The sequence below is a fragment of the Bufo bufo genome, chromosome 2 (assembly GCF_905171765.1).
Source record: "Bufo bufo chromosome 2, aBufBuf1.1, whole genome shotgun sequence".
NCBI lineage: Eukaryota > Metazoa > Chordata > Amphibia > Anura > Bufonidae > Bufo > Bufo bufo.
The window spans coordinates 474953207-474973248 of NC_053390.1; the positions used below are offsets into that span (position 1 = coordinate 474953207).

General features: G+C 44.2%; 1 protein-coding gene across 4 annotated transcripts in view; it reads right to left on the reverse strand.

Annotated features, from left to right (window-relative positions):
- Positions 1-20042, reverse strand: part of HDGFL2 (HDGF like 2) — a 270439-nt gene that overhangs the window by 177193 nt on the left and 73204 nt on the right. For 3 of the 4 annotated variants that reach the window (XM_040417749.1, XM_040417747.1, XM_040417746.1), the window contains exons 6-8: positions 17545-17613; positions 16836-16947; positions 16688-16757 (exon numbers count right to left, since the gene is read on the reverse strand). In XM_040417749.1, coding sequence (XP_040273683.1) covers positions 16688-16757; positions 16836-16947; positions 17545-17613 — 251 coding nt within the window. The remainder of the gene's footprint in view (positions 1-16687; positions 16758-16835; positions 16948-17544; positions 17614-20042) is intronic. The other variant, XM_040417748.1, reaches the window with a different exon arrangement.

Below are 20042 nucleotides of genomic sequence, written 5' to 3' on the forward strand. Positions count from 1 at the left end.
TGGGTAATCATCGCCTGTATTACTTACAAGTGCTCGGTAGCAGAGAGGAGGGAGGAGGCAGGCTGGGAGGACGGGCACTGGCAGCGGGAGTCACTACATCATGCGCCCACGCCGCTTGCTTCATTCACACTGCCAGCGCCCATTCTCCTGGCCTGCCTCCTCCCTCCTCTCTGCTACTGAGCGCTTGTAGGTAATACAGACACTGATTACCCTGAATTTTTATATATAAAAAATGCCTACAATTATAGATATTATATACAGTGAGCGGGGCCCGTGTAGTAGAATACAGTCACTGCATGGGACCTGCTGTCACTATAAAACCAGATGCGACCCCCACCCCCTGTATTGGGGGGTCATTCACACTACAGGGACACTTATGGAGGGGATCTGTGGATGACACATAGCATAAAATGCTATATACAGTGGCGGAAATAATTATTTGACCCCTCACTGATTTTGTAAGTTTGTCCAATGACAAAGAAATGAAAAGTCTCAGAACAGTATCATTTCAATGGTAGGTTTATTGTAACAGTGGCAGATAGCACATCAAAAGGAAAATCGAAAAAATAACTTTAAATAAAAGATAGCAACTGATTTGCATTTCATTGAGTGAAATAAGTATTTGAACCCCTACCAACCATTAAGAGTTCTGGCTCCCACAGAGTGGTTAGACACTTCTACTCAATTAGTCACCCTCATTAAGGACACCTGTCTTAACTAGTCACCTGTATAAAAGACACCTGTCCACAGAATCAATCAATCAAGCAGACTCCAAACTCTCCAACATGGGAAAGACCAAAGAGCTGTCCAAGGATGTCAGAGACAAAATTGTAGACCTGCACAAGGCTGGAATGGGCTACAAAACCATTAGCAAGAAGCTGGGAGAGAAGGTGACAACTGTTGGTGCGATTGTTCGAAAATGGAAGGAGCACAAAATGACCATCAATCGACCTCGCTCTGGGGCTCCACGCAAGATCTCACCTCGTGGGGTGTCAATGGTTCTGAGAAAGGTGAAAAAGCATCCTAGAACTACACGGGAGGAGTTAGTTAATGACCTCAAATTAGCAGGGACCACAGTCACCAAGAAAACCATTGGAAACACATTACACCGCAATGGATTAAAATCCTGCAGGGCTCGCAAGGTCCCCCTGCTCAGGAAGGCACATGTGCAGGCCCGTCTGAAGTTTGCCAATGAACACCTGAATGATTCAGAGAGTGACTGGGAGAAGGTGCTGTGGTCTGATGAGACCAAAATAGAGCTCTTTGGCATTAACTCAACTCGCTGTGTTTGGAGGAAGAAAAATGCTGCCTATGACCCCCAAAACACCGTCCCCACCGTCAAGCATGGGGGTGGAAACATTTTGCTTTGGGGGTGTTTTTCTGCTAAGGGCACAGGACAACTTATTCGCATAAACGGGAAAATGGACGGAGCCATGTATCGTGAAATCCTGAGCGACAACCTCCTTCCCTCTGCCAGGAAACTGAAAATGGGTCGTGGATGGGTGTTCCAGCACGACAATGACCCAAAACATACAGCAAAGGCAACAAAGGAGTGGCTCAAGAAGAAGCACATTAAGGTCATGGAGTGGCCTAGTCAGTCTCCGGACCTTAATCCAATCGAAAACCTATGGAGGGAGCTCAAGCTCAGAGTTGCACAGAGACAGCCTCGAAACCTTAGGGATTTAGAGATGATCTGCAAAGAGGAGTGGACCAACATTCCTCCTAAAATGTGCGCAAACTTGGTCATCAATTACAAGAAACGTTTGACCTCTGTGCTTGCAAACAAGGGTTTTTCCACCAAGTATTAAGTCTTTTTTTGTTAGAGGGTTCAAATACTTATTTCACTCAATGAAATGCAAATCAGTTGCTATCTTTTATTTAAAGTTATTTTTTCGATTTTCCTTTTGATGTGCTATCTGCCACTGTTACAATAAACCTACCATTGAAATGATACTGTTCTGAGACTTTTCATTTCTTTGTCATTGGACAAACTTACAAAATCAGTGAGGGGTCAAATAATTATTTCCGCCACTGTATGTGTCACCCACAGATCCCCCATAACAGTGTCACCCACAGATCCCCCATAACAGTGTCACCCACAGATCCCCCATAACAGTGTCCTCAACAGATCCCCCATAATAGTGTCCTCCACAGACCACCATTAGTTCAAAACCCACCAAAAGCACAACTTTTGGTTTGAAAATATTTATTTTCTTATTTTCCTCTTCAAAAATCTAGGTGCGTCTTATAGGGCGAAAAATACTTATTATAAAATAAGTCTATAAAATAAATCTGCAAATACTTGCCTATTATATCCCTGTGGTTTGCAGCGCCAATCTCTCTCATGGTAGTTATGTACAAGGCTGCAGCTACGACACAGAGAAAAATGGTCCCTTAGGCCAGTGTAGTATACCACTGACCTCAGCAGTGTACAGAAAAAGTTTCTGGAAGCCTTTGGGTGAGTAACAGGTGCATTAAGGCAGATTTATTTACCCCTTAACATGTTTCATTTTATGTGGTAATATCTCAGAATCACTTGGATAAGTAAAAGCATTCCAAAGAATGTTTTCTCATGACATATTGTACTTCTCGTTAAAGGTTGACTCAAATTTACCACTATATAAAAATAAAAAATTAAAAAAAATCTACAGAAAATGTGTGGAAAAAAAATGTATTTTCTAGAATTAAAGGAAAATGGAAGTTAAATTTAAAAATTTCACTTTTTGCAGATTTTACATTCTTAATTCATTTTTCCCTAAAACACAGCAAGGGGTAACAGCAAAACAAAACTATTTATTACCCTGATTCTGCAGTTTACAGAAAAACCCTGTATGTGGTCAAAGTACTGTATGGGCAGATTTCAATGGGATCATTTTAAGTTGCCATGTCGCATTTGAAAGACCCCCTAATGCATCTCTACAGTGGAAACCCCCAAAAAGTGATTCCATTTTTGAAAATACAGGATAAGGTGACAGTTTAATTGGTACTATTTTGGGGTACATATGATTTTTGATAGCTCAATATTAAGTTTTTTTTTAGGCAAGGTAACCATAAAATGGCTGTTGTGGCATGGTGTTTATTATTTACTGAGTTATCCTGTCAGGATAGATAATATATTTAGAGTTAAGCGGACACCTGGATGTTCGGGTTCGGCCAAACTTCACAAAAAAGTTTGAGTTCGGGAGCCGAACCCCATTGAAGTCAATGGGGTTCCAAACTTTTTTGCACTAAAATGGCTGTAAAAAAGTAATGGAAAGGGCTAGAGGGCTGCAAATGGCATACAAAATGTGGTTAAGAGCATGGCAAGTGCTCTGCAAACAAATGTGGATAGGGAAATGACTTTAAATAACAAAATACATAAAAATAAAAAATAATAATCTTGATCTTGGAGGACGAGGTCCATCTGGAATAAGAGGTGGAGGAGGCGGTGTAGTTGGAAGCGGCGGTGGAGGATGAGGAAGTAGCCTACACTACTTTTATTTATTTTTTTTTTTTGTTTACCCCCTTAGGGACACAGCCTTATTTCACCTTAAGGACTAGGCCATTTTTTGCAAATCTGACCAGTGTCACTTTAAGTGGTGATAACTTTAAAACACTTACTTATCCAGGCCATTCTGAGATAGATTTTTCTTCACATATTGTACTTCATGACACTGGTAAAATGAAGTCAAAAAAATTCATTTTTATTTATAAAAAAATACCAAATTTACAAAAAAAAAATTTTTTAAAAATTGCAAATTTCCAAATTTCAATTTCTCTACTTCTATAATACATAGTAATACCTACAAAAATAGTTATTACTTTACATTCCCCATATGTCTACTTCATGTTTGGATCAATTTGGGAATGATATTTTATTTTTGGGGGATGTTACAAGGCTTGAAGTTTAGAAGCAAATCTTGAAAGACCAGTTCAGGTTTGAAGTCACTTTGTGAGGCTCACATAATAGAAACCACCCAAAAATGACCCCATTCTAGAAACTACACCCCTCAAGTTATTCAAAACTGATTTTACAAACATCGTTAACCCTTTAGGTGTTCCACAAGAGTTAATAGCAAATGGTGATAAAATTTCAGAATTTAGATTTTTGGGCAAATTTTCCATTTTAATCCATTTTTTCCAGTAACAAAGCAAGGGTTAACAGCCAAACAAAATGCTATATTTATTGCCCCGATTCTGTAGTTTGCAGAAACACCCCATATGTGGCACACAGTAGGGCGTAGAGGGAAAGGTGCGCCGTATGGTTTTTTGAAGCCAGATTTTGCTGGACTGGTTTTAGAGTAGAAACTCCATAAAAGTGACCCCATCTAAGAAACTACACCCCTCAAGGTATTCAAAACCGATTTTACAAACTTTGTTAACCCTTTAGGTGTTGCACAAGTATAAATGGAAAATAGAGATACAATTTCAAAATTTCACTTTTTTGGCAGATTTTCCATTTTAATATTTTTTTTCCAGTTACAAAGCAAGGGTTAACAGCCAAACAAAACTCATTATTTATGGCCCCGATTCTGTAGTTTACAGAAACACCCCATATGTGGTCGTAAACTGCTGTACGAGCACACGACAGGGCGCAGAAGGAAAGGAATGCCATACGGTTTTTGGAAGGCAGATTTTGCTGGACTGTTTTTTTTTTATACCATGTCCCATTTGAAGCCCCCCTGATGCACCCCTAGAGTAGAAACTACGGGATAGGGTGGCAGTTTTGTTGGTACTAGTTTAGGGTACATATGCATATGATTTTTGGTTGCTCTACATTACACTTTTTGTGCGGCAAGGTAACAAGAAATAGCTTTTTTGGCATTTTTTTTTGTTATTTACAACATTCATCTGACAGGTTAGATCATGTGGTAATTTAATAGAGCAGGTTGTCACGGACGCGGCAATACCTAATATGTATACATTTTTATTTTTTTATGTAAGTTTTACACAATGATTTCATTTTTGAAACAAAAAAATGTTTTAGTGTCTCCATAGTCTAAGAGCCATAGTTTTTTCAGTTTTTGGGCGATTATCTTAAGTAGGGTCTCATTTTGAGATGACGGTTTGATTGGCACTATTTTGGGGTGCATATGACTTTTTGATCGCTTGCTATTACACTTTTTGTGACGCAAGATGATAAAAAATAGCTTTTTTGACACCGTTTTTATTTTAAAAAAAATACGGTGGTCACCTGAGGGGTTAGGTCATGTGATATTTTTATAGAGCCGGTCGGTACGGACGCGGCGATACCCAATATGTATACTTTTTTATTTTATTTATGTAAGTTTTACACAATGATTTCATTTTTTTAAACCCAAAAAATCATGTTTTAGTGTTTCCATAGTCTAAGAGCCATAGTTTTTCCAGTTTTTGGGCGATTATCTTGGGTAGGGTATGATTTTTGCGGGATGAGATGACGATTTGATTGGTACTATTTTGGCGTACATGCGACTTTTTTGATCACTTTTATTACCTTTTTTGGGAAGGTGAGCAAAATTTCAATTTCATCAGAGTTTTTATTTTTTTATTTTTATGGCGTTCACCGTTCGAGTAAAGTAACATGACCGTTTTATAGATCAGGTCGTTACGGACGCGGTGATATCAAACATGTGTAGGGAATTTTATTTTTTTCATTTTTAATCAGTGATAAGTGTTTTTTGATTTTTTACTTATTTTTTTACCCAGATCCACTTGGTTCTTGAAGATCCAGTGGGTCTGATGTCTGTATAATACAGTACAGTACAATATATAGTGTACTGTACTGTATTTTACTTACACTTTGTCTGAACAGATCTATGCCTTTAGCACAGATCTGTTCAGCACCATGGACAGCAGGATGCCTGAGAAGGCGTCCTGTTGCCATGGGAACCTTCCCCGTCTGCTCAGTTGTGGCCACAACTGCGCAGACGGGGAAGGGCAAGGTGGGGGGCTCCCTCCCTCTGTCACCCCATCCTGTCGGGGGGCTGCAAAGGCACAGCAGCCCCCCGATGGGAGAGGGAGCTCCCGACTGTTAACCTATGCTATTCCATACCGCGGTCCGTACGGACCGCGGTATGGAAAGGGTTAAACGGCTGACATCGCATCACAGATGTCAGCCGTCTATACCAGAGTGTCAGCAATGTGCTGACACTCTGGTATAACCACTGGCCACCAACAATTATTCAAGAGGAGGCAGGCGGGGGATTGCGATACCGCCTGCCTGCCGCCCGCAAACCCCCCCCCCCCCCCTGCACCTCCCGCTGCCATAAAATCATTCAGGGGTGCAAAGGGGGGGGGGGGAAAATCAATATTTTAGGCATGCTAAAGTTTCTGCAGAAAGCGCAGCAAACCGCAGGTCTGAATTGACCCCCCCGCGCATTTAGCCGAGGTGCCTGCTCAATGATTTGAGCAGGCACCTTGTTCCGATCACCGCCGGCCGGGCAGCAGTGATCGGAACACCACATGACGTACCTGTACGTCATGTGTCCTTAAGTACCAGGACATCATGACTTACCGGTACGTCATGTGTCCTGAAGAGGTTAAATTAGGGTACACCCCAAAACATTGGGAAATATAATATGTTATAACCCCCTCCAGCCGTGCTAAACAAACGTTCAGATAATACACTGGCTGCAGGGCAGGCCATCACCTCCAAGGCGTAAAGGGCATGCTCAGGCCATGTGCCCAATTTGGAGACCCAGAAATTGAAGGGGGCAGACCAGTCATTCAGTATGTGTAGGCGTGTGCACACATACTGCTCCACCATGTTGGTGAAATGCTGCCTCCTGCTAAGACGTTCCAAATCAGTTGGTGGTGCTGGTTGTTGTGGCGTGCTGACAAAGCTTTTCCACATTTCGGCCATGCTAACCCTGCCATCCAAGGTGCCCCAGCTGTGTTGGTGACCTCTTCCTCTGCCTTCGCCTTGTGCTTCCACTGTGGCCCCGCTGTCAGATGGGAATGCTACCAGCAGCGCATCTACCAGCGTGCGCTAGTACTCGCGCATCTTACGATCACGCTTCAGTGACTGATTTCAGGACAGTACGTTGTCCTTGTAACAGGGATTCAGCAGCGTGGCCACCGAGTAATCAGCACAAGTTAGAATGTGGGCAACTCGGCGGTCGTTGCGGAGACACTGCAGCATGTAATCGCTCATGTGTGCCAGGCTGCCCAGAGGCAATGACAATCCGTCCTCTGTGGGAGGTGTATCGTCTGTGTCCTCTGTATCCCCCCAGCCACGCACCAGTGATGGCCATGAGCTGGTTTGGGTGCCACCCTGCAGTATACACAGTTCCTCCTCCTCCAGAACTGTACCCATGCTGGACAATTGTGTATCTGGAGTTTGTGGGTGCAGGAACCCACCTTCAGAGCCACTTGTGAATGACTGGCCAAAAACCCTATGAAATGATCCCTCTTCCTCCTCCTCCTCCTCCTGTGCCACATCCTCTTCTATCATCCCCAGAAGGGGTTTTTCAAGGAGGCATAGAAGAGGGATAGTAACGCGGAGAACGGAGTTATCGGCACTGGCCATGTTGGTGGAGTACTCGAAACAGCGCAACAAGGAATACAGGTCTCGCATGGAGGCCCAGTCATTGGTGGTGAAGTCGTGCTGTTCCGCAGAGTGAATCTGCAAAAAAAGGGGGTTAGTCAGCACCTCCCAGTGTGCAGGTGCACGCTGCCATGGCAAAGACCCATAGGCTGATTTTAATTATTTACAGTATAAAGCTGTAGCCTGCTCTCACTACATTCATTGGAAGCTGTCTAGCACCAGGAAGGGTATAGAGTGGGCTCAGCATGCATGTTGGTACCTGCATCCTTTGTAATGGAGGCCATTTTGGCCCAAAAAATGGAAAAAGGCAGAGTGGATCCAACATGCATGTGGGTCCAACACTCCTTGAATTTTATGGCAGTCATTATGGCGCATAACAGATAGTATTTAGTGTTAGGACCTGTCTAACAGAGATCGCCTTGACGTTCGGCAGACGGGCTAAGATGGTTTTGTACAAAATGCATTGTCCAAGCATCTCGCTTTTATAAATAAGCGTAGTATTAGCACCATAATTTTTGTAAGCATTGTTGTACTTTGTCTGATTTGCAGAGTGCTGCTGCATTGTCTCTTTTGTTCCACAGAGTGACTCACCCGTGCGTCCTGCAGCTGAAACTCCACTATCGCCTGCTGCTGCTCGCACAGTCTGGTTAGCATGTGCAAGGAGGAGATCCATCTTGTGGGCACATCGCATATGAGGCGGTGAGCGGGAAGGCTGAAGTTACGCTGCAGCGCTGACAGGCGAGCAGCCGCAGGGTGTGAACGTCGAAAGCGCACACAGACGGCCCGCACTTTCTGCAGCAGCTCTGACATATCGGGATAATCTTTAAGGAACTTATGCACCACCAAATTCAGCACATGCGCCAGGCAAGGGATGTGCGTCAAACCGGCTAGTCCCAGAGCTTCTACGAAATTTCTCCCATTATGGCACACCAACAGGCCGGGCTTGAGGCTCACTGGAATCAACCACTCATCAGTCTGTTGTTCCATGCCAGTCCACAGCTCCTGCGCGGTGTGTCCCCTAAACAGATACGATTTAAAACTGCCTGCTGTCGTTTACCCCCGGCAGTGCTGAAGTTGGTAGTGAAGGTGTTACGCTGACCGGATGAGGAGGCGGTAGAGGATGAGGAAGTTGAGTAGGAGGAGGAAGCAACAGGAGGCAAACTGAAGCGCCCTGCAATCCTCGGTGGTGGAAGGCCTCAGACCCAGCCGCCACTACATTTACCCAGTGTGCTGTTAGGGAGATATAACGTCCCTGACCGTGCTAACTGGTCCAAGACCGTGCTATCTGGGACAGCCACTTTTAAAACTCTCCGTCTCCACCAAACAGAATGACTGCATTTCAAAGGCCAGTAATTTTGAAATGCTGACATTCAGGGCCAGGGATCGCAGGTGGGTACTTCCTCTTCTGCTCCAGTGTTTGGGAGATGGAGAGCTGAACGCTTCCGTGGGACATTGTGGAGATGCTTGGTGACCCAGGTGGTGGTGTTGCTGGCAGATCCTCTGTTTGCGGGGTGGCAGGTGCCACTGTCACTCCAGAGGTGGATGAAGAGGCTGAGACTGCAGCAGAAGAGGAAGCAGGAGGAGCCAGAGACCTTTCTTTGTTTTTGAGGTGTCTACTCCACTGCAGCTCATGCTTTGCACTTCGATGCCTGGTCATGCAGGTTGTGCTCAGGTTGAGAACGTTTATGCCTCGCCTCAGGCTCTGATTGCACAGCGTGCAAACCACTCGTGTCTTGTCGCCAGAACATTGTCTGAAGAACTGCCACGCCAGGGAACTCCTTGGAGCTGGCTTTAGTGTGCTCGCTCCCTTGCTGCGGTGGGCAGTAGCAGGCATACTGTCTAGGGGACAGCCGCTCTGCTTTTGCACCCTGCTCCCTCTTCTGCTGTGTTGGTGGCTCTGTGCGACCACTGCCTCTTCCTCCGAACTACACAGGTCACTTGCATGACCTTGATTCCATGTGGGGTCGAGGACCTCATCGTCCTCCACATCTTCCACCCAGTCTTCACTCTTGCCCTCCTTGTCTGCATACTGCAGAAAGCTACAGCAGTTGGCACCTGTGTTTCGTCATCATCCGAGACATGTTTCGGTGGTCCTCCCATGTACTTATCTTGAAACATAAGTGGCTGGGCATCGGTGCACTCAATCTCTTCCACTTATGGGGCAGGGCTATGTGTATGTCATCAAAAAGCAGAAGAGACTGCTGCATGACTTTGGGCTCAGACTGCTTGGCTGATTTGCAAGGGGGTGAGGTGAAAGACTGATGGACATCGGCTGCAGGTGCTAACTCTGATCCTTCAGCAGGAGACTGGGTGGGAGACAATGTGACTGTCAGCCACCCAATCTACTATCGCCTGTACTTGTTCTGGCCTCACCATTCGTAGAGCCGCATTAGGCCCGACTAAATAACGCTGAAGGTTCTGTCGCCTACTCGCACCTGAGGAAGGTGTTTCACTTGGGCGTGTAGCTGGCATAGATCGACCTCGACCTCGTCCTCTCCCTGCCACAGGAGCTCCACCAGCAGCACCACGACCAGCGCCATGTCCTTTATTCGACGCTCTCCTCATTCTTCGCAAATTTCGTATTTTTTCCAAAATGGGTGTTTATTTTAATAACAGAAGATAACAGCAGTATCTAACGCGTGTATTTCACACTGACAGATGCAGCAAAGGCTGCAAATTTAGTATTTGTCCAAAAATGGGTGTTTTTATTAACAGAAGATGACGGCAGTATCTAACGCTTGTATTTTACACTGACAGATGCAACAAGGGCTGTACAATTTAGTATTTTGCCAAGAAGGGCGTTTTTTTAAAACCCAGAAAATTATTGCAGTATTTCAAGCTTAAATTGCACACTGACAAATGCTGCATAGGCCCAGATGGAGGGTATTGCCAAAAATGGGTGCTTTTTAAAACACAGAAAATTTGTGCAGTATTTCAAGCTTGTATTTAACAATGACAAATGCTGCAAAGGCCGCAGATGTAGGGTCTTGCCAAAAATGGTGATTTCTTTTAAACCCAGAATATAATTGCAGTATTTCAAGCTTCTATTTGACTGTCACAAATGCATATATGCTGTGCTGGTGCACAGAACTTGCATAAAATGGCCACCGCCGCCCACCTAACTAACAGTCGGATAAAAGTTAATTTTCTGGGTCACGGGGCAGGGTAAAAAGATTGTGCACTACACCCACAAAACAAAATCTAGGTAGAGCGCTGAGTTAACAAGCACTTCAGATTAAAGATTCTGTCCTATTCTCTCCCTCACAGCAGCAGCATCCTATCCCTACACTAATAAGAGCAGAGTGAAGTGAAGCGCTACGTGACTCCAGCTTATATAGAGGCTGGATCACATGCTGCACTGGCCAATCGCAGCCATACCATTAGTAGGCATGGCTGTGATGGCTTCAAAGGGCACACAAGTTAAACGCTTGTTGATTGGCTGGTCTGCAGCCTTTCAAAAAGCGCCATTAAATTGCCGAACACCGAACCCGAACTTTTACTGAAAAGTTTGGGTTCCAAAAATCCTAAAGTTCGGGTTCGCTCAACATTAGGCCTTGTTCACATCAGCGTTCAGCCTTTCCGTTCTCCTGCTCAGTCATAGGAGCAGGAGAACGGAAAGGACGGATTCGGCACATAACTGAGCCGAGCGGAGGCTACGGACCTCATAGACTATAAAGGGGTCCGTTAGGTTTCCGCTCAGAAGATAATTTTGGAGCCAAAATCATCTTCTGAGCAGAAACCTAACGGACCCCATTATAGTCTATGGGGGTCTATGAGGTCCGTAGGCTCCGCTCGGCTCAGTTATGTTCCGAATCCGTCCTTTCCGTTTTCCTGCTCCTATAAAACGGAGCAGGAGAACGGAAAGGCTGAATGCTGATGTGAACATAGCCTTACATGTATTGTTTTTATAGAGCAGGTTGATACGGACGAGACAATATCAAATGTGTGTATATTTTTTTTTATTTTTATGCCGATCGTCTTGTATAGCTGCTTGTTTTTTCAGGTTAGAACAGACTTTTTTTTATTAATTAGTATCATTTTTGGTACATATGATTTTTGGATCATTCAATATTAAAATTTTTGGGGGCAATATGGCTATTTTGGCACAGTTTTATTTTAACAGTGTTCATCTGACTAGGTAGATTATGTGACATTTTTATAGAGCCAGTTATGGACATTGTGCTAATATGTCTTATTTTTATTTGGTGAAACTTTTACTTGAAACAAATTTTTTATTATTGTATCACTCTGGGACTTCCAATTTTCTGGGTTAGATACCCGTTTCAATGCAGTATTTTACAGTGTAAGACACCGACTATTGCCTATGAGAACCAGCCTGGTTGCAGGATCTCCTAGGTTTCTTGCTTGTAGCAATCATCGGCGCCCTGTCAACGCAGCGCAGGGGGGGTGGTGGATGGGCGATTGAGTCAGAGAGGGAGCCCCCTCTCACCGTAAACTCAGCATGTGCCACAGTCAGCAGTGACCGCAGCATGTGAAGGGTCAATTAACCAGCATCAGCTTTTTCATAGATGCCAGCGGATGCTTGTACATCGTCCCGTGTAAAGGGACTTTAAGTGTATGGTCACATGGAGTGGCGTTGCTGTGCTTGGGATGCAGCTGCCTGCAGATAAGTAGCGCATGGCCATCTGAATCTCAACTGCATCATACACCAGGGCTTGACAAATTTCCTTGGAATCTAGGAGCCAGCTAAAAAAGTTCGGAGCCAGGCGGAGCCGCGTCATAAAGCCCCCAGTAGATGCCCCATAGTGCTCCTTCCCAATTAAAGGGGTTATCTAGAAAATAATATTGATGACCCATCCACAGGATAGGTCATCAATATCACAATGGCAAGGGTCCGAGTCCCACCCCCCCGACTGCTCTTGTGAGCATGGCAGCCTTCCAGATTCTTACCAAGTACAGTGCTGGACATTGGATTGTATATTGGTATTGACTTGAATGGGGCTGAGCGGCAACTAGGCCAGGTGACCAATGTACGGTGACATCACATGACCTAGCAATTGGCCACAGCACTCACATAGAGCCTGGCCTCTTCTAACAGCTGATAGGATAGGTCATTAATATTAACTACTGGAAAACCCCTTAAAAAAATAAAAAAAATAAAAATAAATAAATATATAATAATAAAGAGTTGGCCAAGATCTAAACAATATAAGGGGTAGCCAGGTATGGGCTGAAAATTTCCAGCACTACACCTTCCAACCCCGCCAGACCGGAAGCGTGACATGCAATCACTGCTGCTGGCCAAACAATGGCTTCCGTGGTGATGGGTGGTGACACCACCACTGAGGCCACCGATAGGTATGTAAACAGTATGGTGAGGACCAAAAGCAATGACTGGGGCGCAGTGCTTGAACCAGAAAGCTCCAACCAAGTGAGATGTGTTTTTTATTTTTATTATTATTTTGAGTCCATGCCAGGACACCCCTCCCATTTTTTAGATCTTGAACAACCCCTTTAAAAGTCACTGAAACGGCCAGAATTTTAATATTCCTGTCAGTACAGCACTGGTCGGGATGGGAACAAGCAGGGTAAGCGCTGCCCGGGAGGCTGGAGACACCAAGCTGTCTTCATTGCTCCCATTCATTGCTATGGGAGTAGCACAGGCCGCTTGGAGAGTTCCATAACTCCACCTATCCGCTAACTGCGGCTATTCCCATCTCAGCCGTAAAATAACCAAAAACAGCTTGTCATAAAAAAAATAAAAAATCCAGATTTGGTACAACTGCAATCATAAGGACCCCTACAGGAGACTTGTTACTTTCTGTATTCTCCCCTACAAAATATGTACAGGTACCAATAACAATGACAACCCGTCCCCTAAACATCAGGCTCTCACTGTGACAGAACAAGGTCATGGCCATCACAGGACTTAACAGCGCCGGCCGCCACATGACACACACACGGCATGCTCCACGTTAGAGACCGGTTTACCGTTAGTCATGGTAATCAGCCTTCTCTTCCTGCTCCACTGCCACACAAACACACAGATGACGTCAGACAGACACGACAGCGGAGATTACATCAGCGCAGACTACGGGAAGTAACGGAGTACAAAGTTCCTTCCTTGTTCCTGCGCTTGCGTCTCTCGCGTTTTATTCTTACTGTTATAACGTTCCGTGTGTTGCCATACTGGTCTCTCTCCTCTCTGCCCAGCCGTACCGATTGTGTGTATTGTGTCCGATTGGAGCTGCACACAGTTCTTAGTTCAGTCAGTCCTGGGATGTGCTATTTATCTGACTATGCCTGTATGAAACTGATTGTAAATATAGAGACTATGCACTGTACGGCTCAGGCAGCGCGATGAAGTCATCGCGCCGCCTGCACCGGCCTCTGATAGGCTACAGGCCTTTTGCCTGTAGCCTATCAGAGGAACGGGCAAGGGAGACGCCTTTCCCCTGCCCCTCTGCACCGTTCATCTGTATCGCTGTCCTGAGGACGGCGATACAGATTAATATGGAGATGAGCGCTTCCACAATGGAGGCGCTCATCTCCACTCCTGCTGCCTCCACACCCGTCGCCCGTGCACCTTTGAAAACGGGCTGACAAATACCCAAGCGCCAGGACCAAATTCCTGGTCGCCATGGCGACCTGGGATTTGTCGAGCCCTGTCATACACGGTTGAGTCACACTATTATGGCCACTTACTACGATGTTGGCGGCTTAGCTAATGAAGGAAGCCAATTGTTGTGAGCTGGCGTGGTGGGTATGGTGCGAGATAGGCTGTCTGTCATGGGTAAAAGGGGCAATTTATCAGTTGCACAAAAGGAATGATTAGTTTTCGGGCCAAGCTTGGCAGTATTTTTGAAACTGTGAAGTTTGTGAACTGTCCGCGTGATGCTGTGGTGTAAATGTATTGCGAGGACAGAGAGATACACTACAGTGGTGTGCAGATCACTGCCAGAATGAACCACAAGGCTACCAGAAGTGTGTCTAAAATAAGACTGTGGTAAACCCTACTGCATATGGAGCTCTGAAGCAGATGGACGGTCACTACATCTCTGCTAATGAACTTGCATCAGCAGAAAAGGCTTCAATTTTTGTGACCGTATTAGAATTGGGCCTTCGCTGATTGGCAAAGGGTTGGTCTTTCTGAGGAGTCACGTTTTCTGCCTCAAACAGACAAGTGAGAAACCGAGAATAAACACTCTGCAACCATTGCTGGAGGAACACAAGCTGGTGGTGGTAGCGTTATGGTTCATGGAATGTTTTTGTGGCATTCTCTGGGCCCAATCATCCATGTGGAAGGCACGTAACAGATTTGGGTATGAATTCATCCTTGCAGACTGTAATACCTGGGGTGGATGGGATCTTCCAGCTAGATAAGGTGACAGGTCACATAGCTAGAAATGTCCGACACTGGGTGGAAGAGCATAACTAAGACTTCCAAGTACTACCCTGGCCTCCTAATTCCCCAGACCTGAACCTAATTGAGCATCTGTTGGACCTCAGATCATGCGCCCCCTCCCCACACCATCCAGCAGGCAGCACAGCGGGTGCTGCATTCTCTTCTTTGTTTACCTGATAACTGTCAGCATTGCAGTGGTGAACAGGTGTAAATTACATCTCCTCTGTCCCAATCACTTGAAATGGGAAGAAGGAGCTGTAATTACAACTGTTCACCACTGCAATGTTGACAGTGAGCAGGTAAACAGTGAAGAGAAGGCAATGCTCACTGGAGCACTGCATTCTCTTTAAACAGCTGAACGGCAGGGGATGCTGGAAGGCAGACATCAATATCAAAATCCTTTTTAATGTTTGCTTGGTTCCCACAAAATTGCACTGCCATTAACAATAATGACTGAACAATGGGTCCTAATTGGTAAACTTGTGGCGGTACTCTAAAGGTAGTTTTTTTGGAGGAGGTTGTCTGCAAAATTTTCCTGCAGGTTTTTCAGCCAAAGCCAAAAGTGGAAAAAAATAAAATAAAAATTCGGAAAATTCTGTGTGACCCTACCCTAAGGCCCCTTGCAGACGAGCGTGTCCGGATCATGGAAAATCGTGCGAGTAGGTACGCAATTGCAGTCAGTTTTGACTGCGATTGCGTTCCAATGTTTAGTTTTTATCGTGCGGGTGCAATGCGTCTTGCATGCGCGTGATAAAAAAAACTGACTATGGTACCCAGACCCGAACCCGGACTTATTCACTGAAATTCGGGTTTAGGATCGGTGTTCTGTATATTTTATTATTTTCAATTATAACAACATTGTTATAATGGAAAACAATAGCATTCTTTAATTCAGAAAGCTAAGTAAAAGGTCCATTTTGGGGTTAAAAATGAAAAAAAAATATTAATAAAATATGCAACTTACCTCATCCACTTGATGGCGCAGCCAGGCTGGTCTTCTTTCTTCTTCTTCCAGGACTTGGCTGGAAAAGGACCTTCGGTGAGGTCATTGTGCTCATCACGTCGTGAGTGTGATGACATTACCGAAGGTCCTTTTCCGGAAAGAAGAACAAAAAGAAGAAGAACAAGAACCAGAAGAACCAGCCCGGCTGCACGATCAAGTGGATGAGGTGAGTTACATTATTTATTTATTTTAACCCCACAATGGACCTTTTACTTAGAATTCTTAATTAAAGAACGCTATTATTTTCCATTATAACCATGTTAGAATGGAAAATAATAAAGTAAACGGGGTCCCGGGTAACTCATCCCTTGTCTCCTTAGCAACCATGCAAAAAAAAAAAGGCAGAATATAGAACATGCGGCGATTTTCACGCAACGCACAAGTGATGCGTGAAAATCACCGCTCATCTGAACAGCCCCATTGAAGTGAAAGGGTCCGGATTCAGTGCGGGTGCAATGCTTTCATCTCACGCACTACACCCGCACAGAATTCTTGCCTGTGTGAAAAGGGCCTAAGGGTTTTAGTTCTCTGCAAGTGATTGACGCAGATATTCCTTCACTCCCTATACTCAAACACCCTAGGTAGTGCCACACCAAAAAATGGAAAGATAGTGTTTAGTTAAGCTAGAAGATGCTACATACACAAGTTGCTCAGTTTTTGAAAAATTCTGTTTAGGATAGGAGACAAGGTGTTAAAGATAACCAACAGACAATAACTAGTGTATTGAAGTAAGGCAGGAAGATGTCAAGGGAATAGATGGTGCTCAATGCCAAATCTGCTGATAGTTAGTCCAGTACTTCATTTCACTTACCTATCACTGCTAGAACTTTCAGAAGATACAGCTTTGGACTTCAACGTTTGTGGTTTAGAACCTTTTCCTGCTGTAAAACAATAGATAATTACACTTTAGATTGAATCGGACATTGATCTTTACTTCTCTTTCAGTGGAGTTTACTAACATGCCCTGGGAGTTCTGCGAGCCTTCTTAACAGGTTTCTCAGAGGAGGATGACGAGGAGCATTTCACCACATCACTTTCAGAGCCAGACTTTGCATCAGAATCTGTTTTTATCTGAAAAAGAAATGCACGTGTGTATACCCAAAGAACGAATTAAAAGGGAGTCTGGCACCAGCGACCTCCCTATCCAACTGTTGAGGGGATGACCTCCGAAAGTAGCAGAGCTTGAGTGCAACAAGAGTAAACATGATCACCAAAGACCTAATTTGCATACTAAGAAAAGGTATCATACCTCGGGTCAACAAAAGAAAAACTATAGCCACGTGTCTATGCAAATAGTTGAATAGGCCTCATGCACACGGCCGTTGTTTGGGTCCACATCAGAGCTGCCGTTTTTGCGGCTCAGATGCGGACCCATTCACTTCAATGGGGCCGCAAAAGATGCGGACAGCACTCCGTGTGCTGTCCGCATCCGTTGCTCCGTTCCGTGGCCCCTCAAAAAAAAATAGAACATGTCCTATTCTTGTCCGTTTTGCAGACAAGAATAGGCATTTCTACAATAGGCTGCCCGTTCCGTTCCGCAAATTGCGGAAGGCACACGGACGGCTTCTGTTTTTTTGCGGACCCGCGGTTTGTGGACAGCAAAAAAACGGAGCGGTCGTATGCATGAGGCCTAACAGTGCTGTTCAGATGTGAATTGAGGATTTTCACCTGGGACTCTCGCCCTGAGTTTACGGTCTTCAATTTGGCACATGGAAGATTTTTTTCTGGGGTGAAATCCTGTGGGAAAAAAAATAAAAATATATAAAATATCTGAAAATAGAAATGTGTGCCTGTGCATCTTTCCAGCAGGAAACCATAAAACGTCTGCTCTGTGCAAGTCGCATCGCTATTTTAACCCCTTAAGGACCGGGCTCATTTTCACCTTAAGGACCAGGCCATTTTTTACAAATCTGACCAGTGTCACTTTACGTGGGGATAACTTTAAAACGCTGTGACTTATCCAGGCCATTCTGAGACTGTTTTTTGGTCACATATTGTACTTCATGACACTGGTAAAATGGAATAAAAAAAATTCATTTTTATTTATAAAAAAATACCAAGTTTACCAAATTTTTGCAAATTTCCAAGTTTCAATTTCTCTACTTCTATAATGCATAGTAATACCTCATAAAATAGTTATTAATTTACATTCCCCATATGTCTACTTCATGTTTGGATCATTTTGGGAATGATATTTTATATTTTGGGGATGTTACAAGGCTTAGAAGTTTGGAAGCAAATCTTGAAATTTTTCAGAAATTTTCAAAAGCCCAAGGGACCAGTTCAGGTCTGAAGTCACTTTGTGAGGCTTACATAATAGAATGACCCCATTCTAGAAACTACCCCCCTCAAGGTATTCAAAACTGATTTTACAAACTTTGTTAACCCTTTAGGTGTTCCACAAGTGTTATTGGCAAATGGCAAAATTTCCATTTTAATTGATTTTTTTCCAGTAACAAAGCAAGGGTTAACAGCCAAACAAAACTTAATGGCAAACAAAAAGCCATTTTTTTGTCACCTTACATCGTAAAAAGTGTAATAGCAAGCGATCAAAAAGTCATATGCACCACAAAATAGTGCCACTAAAACAGTCCTCTCATCCCACAAAAAATGAGCCCCTACCTAAGACAATCGGCTAAAAATAAAAAAAATTAACCGACTCTCATACTATGGAGATACTAAAATGTTATTTTTTGTTTAAAAAAAGGATATTATTGGGAGTGCTCAAAACTGGGAGAATTCTGGACAGGGATAAGACCGACTATAACCAAAATAACTCCAATTCAGGTTCCTAATGACCCTAGATTCTGTGTGTTGGGCATCTTGGATTCAACAGGTATAACTGACAAAAAGTCCCTGTGTGTCCAGAGGATGCTTTTTCAGGCAAGAGTCCTGATTGCTAAGCACTGGATACAAGCGTGCCCCCCCTCTGTAAGAGAATATATAAACAGGATGAATACTGTGATACAATTTGAAAAGGGAATTTATTTGAAAAGGAAATGTCTCACCAAATTTTTTACAATATGGCAGGACTGTCTGGCTACCCCTGGAATGGCGTCTGCAGCGCTACTGAGAGACTGTCTGAGAGACCGGTTGACGTCCCTACTATAGAAATTTTCTAAGACTAAACTGGTGACCTTACAAGACATTACCCTAATAACTTACGCAATTTCTGCTCTCATACGTGAAGAGCTCTATGTGGTATATAGATGGAGTATGTGAAGTGTCTCCCCCAAGGGATGCAGTTGGGATAAGGGTGGGGGTCTAAAATGTTATGTTAGGAGGTGACTGATGAGTGGATTCCAATTCACTGTTTTATTGACAAGTGATAAGACTATGTTTATGTAGTATAACCCGTTCACGGACTGACCACTACTGATTCAATCTATGTTAAATATTGTATGATACACGGGAACCTAAGGGTAAAATAAAGCACCTCTTATTGGTTATATTTGTTCAAAAATATTTTACAATAAAAATTATGTTTGATCAAAAAAAAAAAAAAGAAAAAAAAAAAAAGAAAACTTAGGTATTGCCGCATCCCTAAGAATCTGCTCTATAAAAATAACGCATGACCTAACCCCTCAGAAGCTGCAGCACCCCTGGGGGGTCTAGGGTCGCACAGCTGAGTGTGCTGTGGACGCCAGACACCCAATCAGGGTGAAGCTGAAAAATAAAACTTTTTTTTCCCCCCTAAAGTCTCCCTGCCTAATCTAATCTTTCCCTAAAACCTGTCTCTGCGAATTTTGGTGGCTCACGAAGGGGTGATGGGGGTGCTGGGCTCACTGATGGACGACTGGCTCCTCTCTCCACGGAAGAAGTGTGGAGGAGGAGAGCAGAGCTGGGGGAAGTTAACCCCTGCCCGCCCGATCAATATCCTATTCCAGGTTATCGGGTGACCGGAGACCCGAAAACGCAGCAAACCACAGGTCTGAATTGACCTATGGTTTGCTGAATGATTTCGATCACCACCCGCCACGCCCTGTGTTCGTACGAGGTTAATAATGGGAACCAGTCCCAACTGATACGGTGGCCACTATGCCACATTCAAGCAGAGAATGAAGGGAGAGGTGGCTGTAGCTCTCTCCATTCACTTCTATGAAAACAAATGAGTGCAAAGATCTCCATATGAAACACTGTAAGGCTACTTTCATATCTGCGCCGTG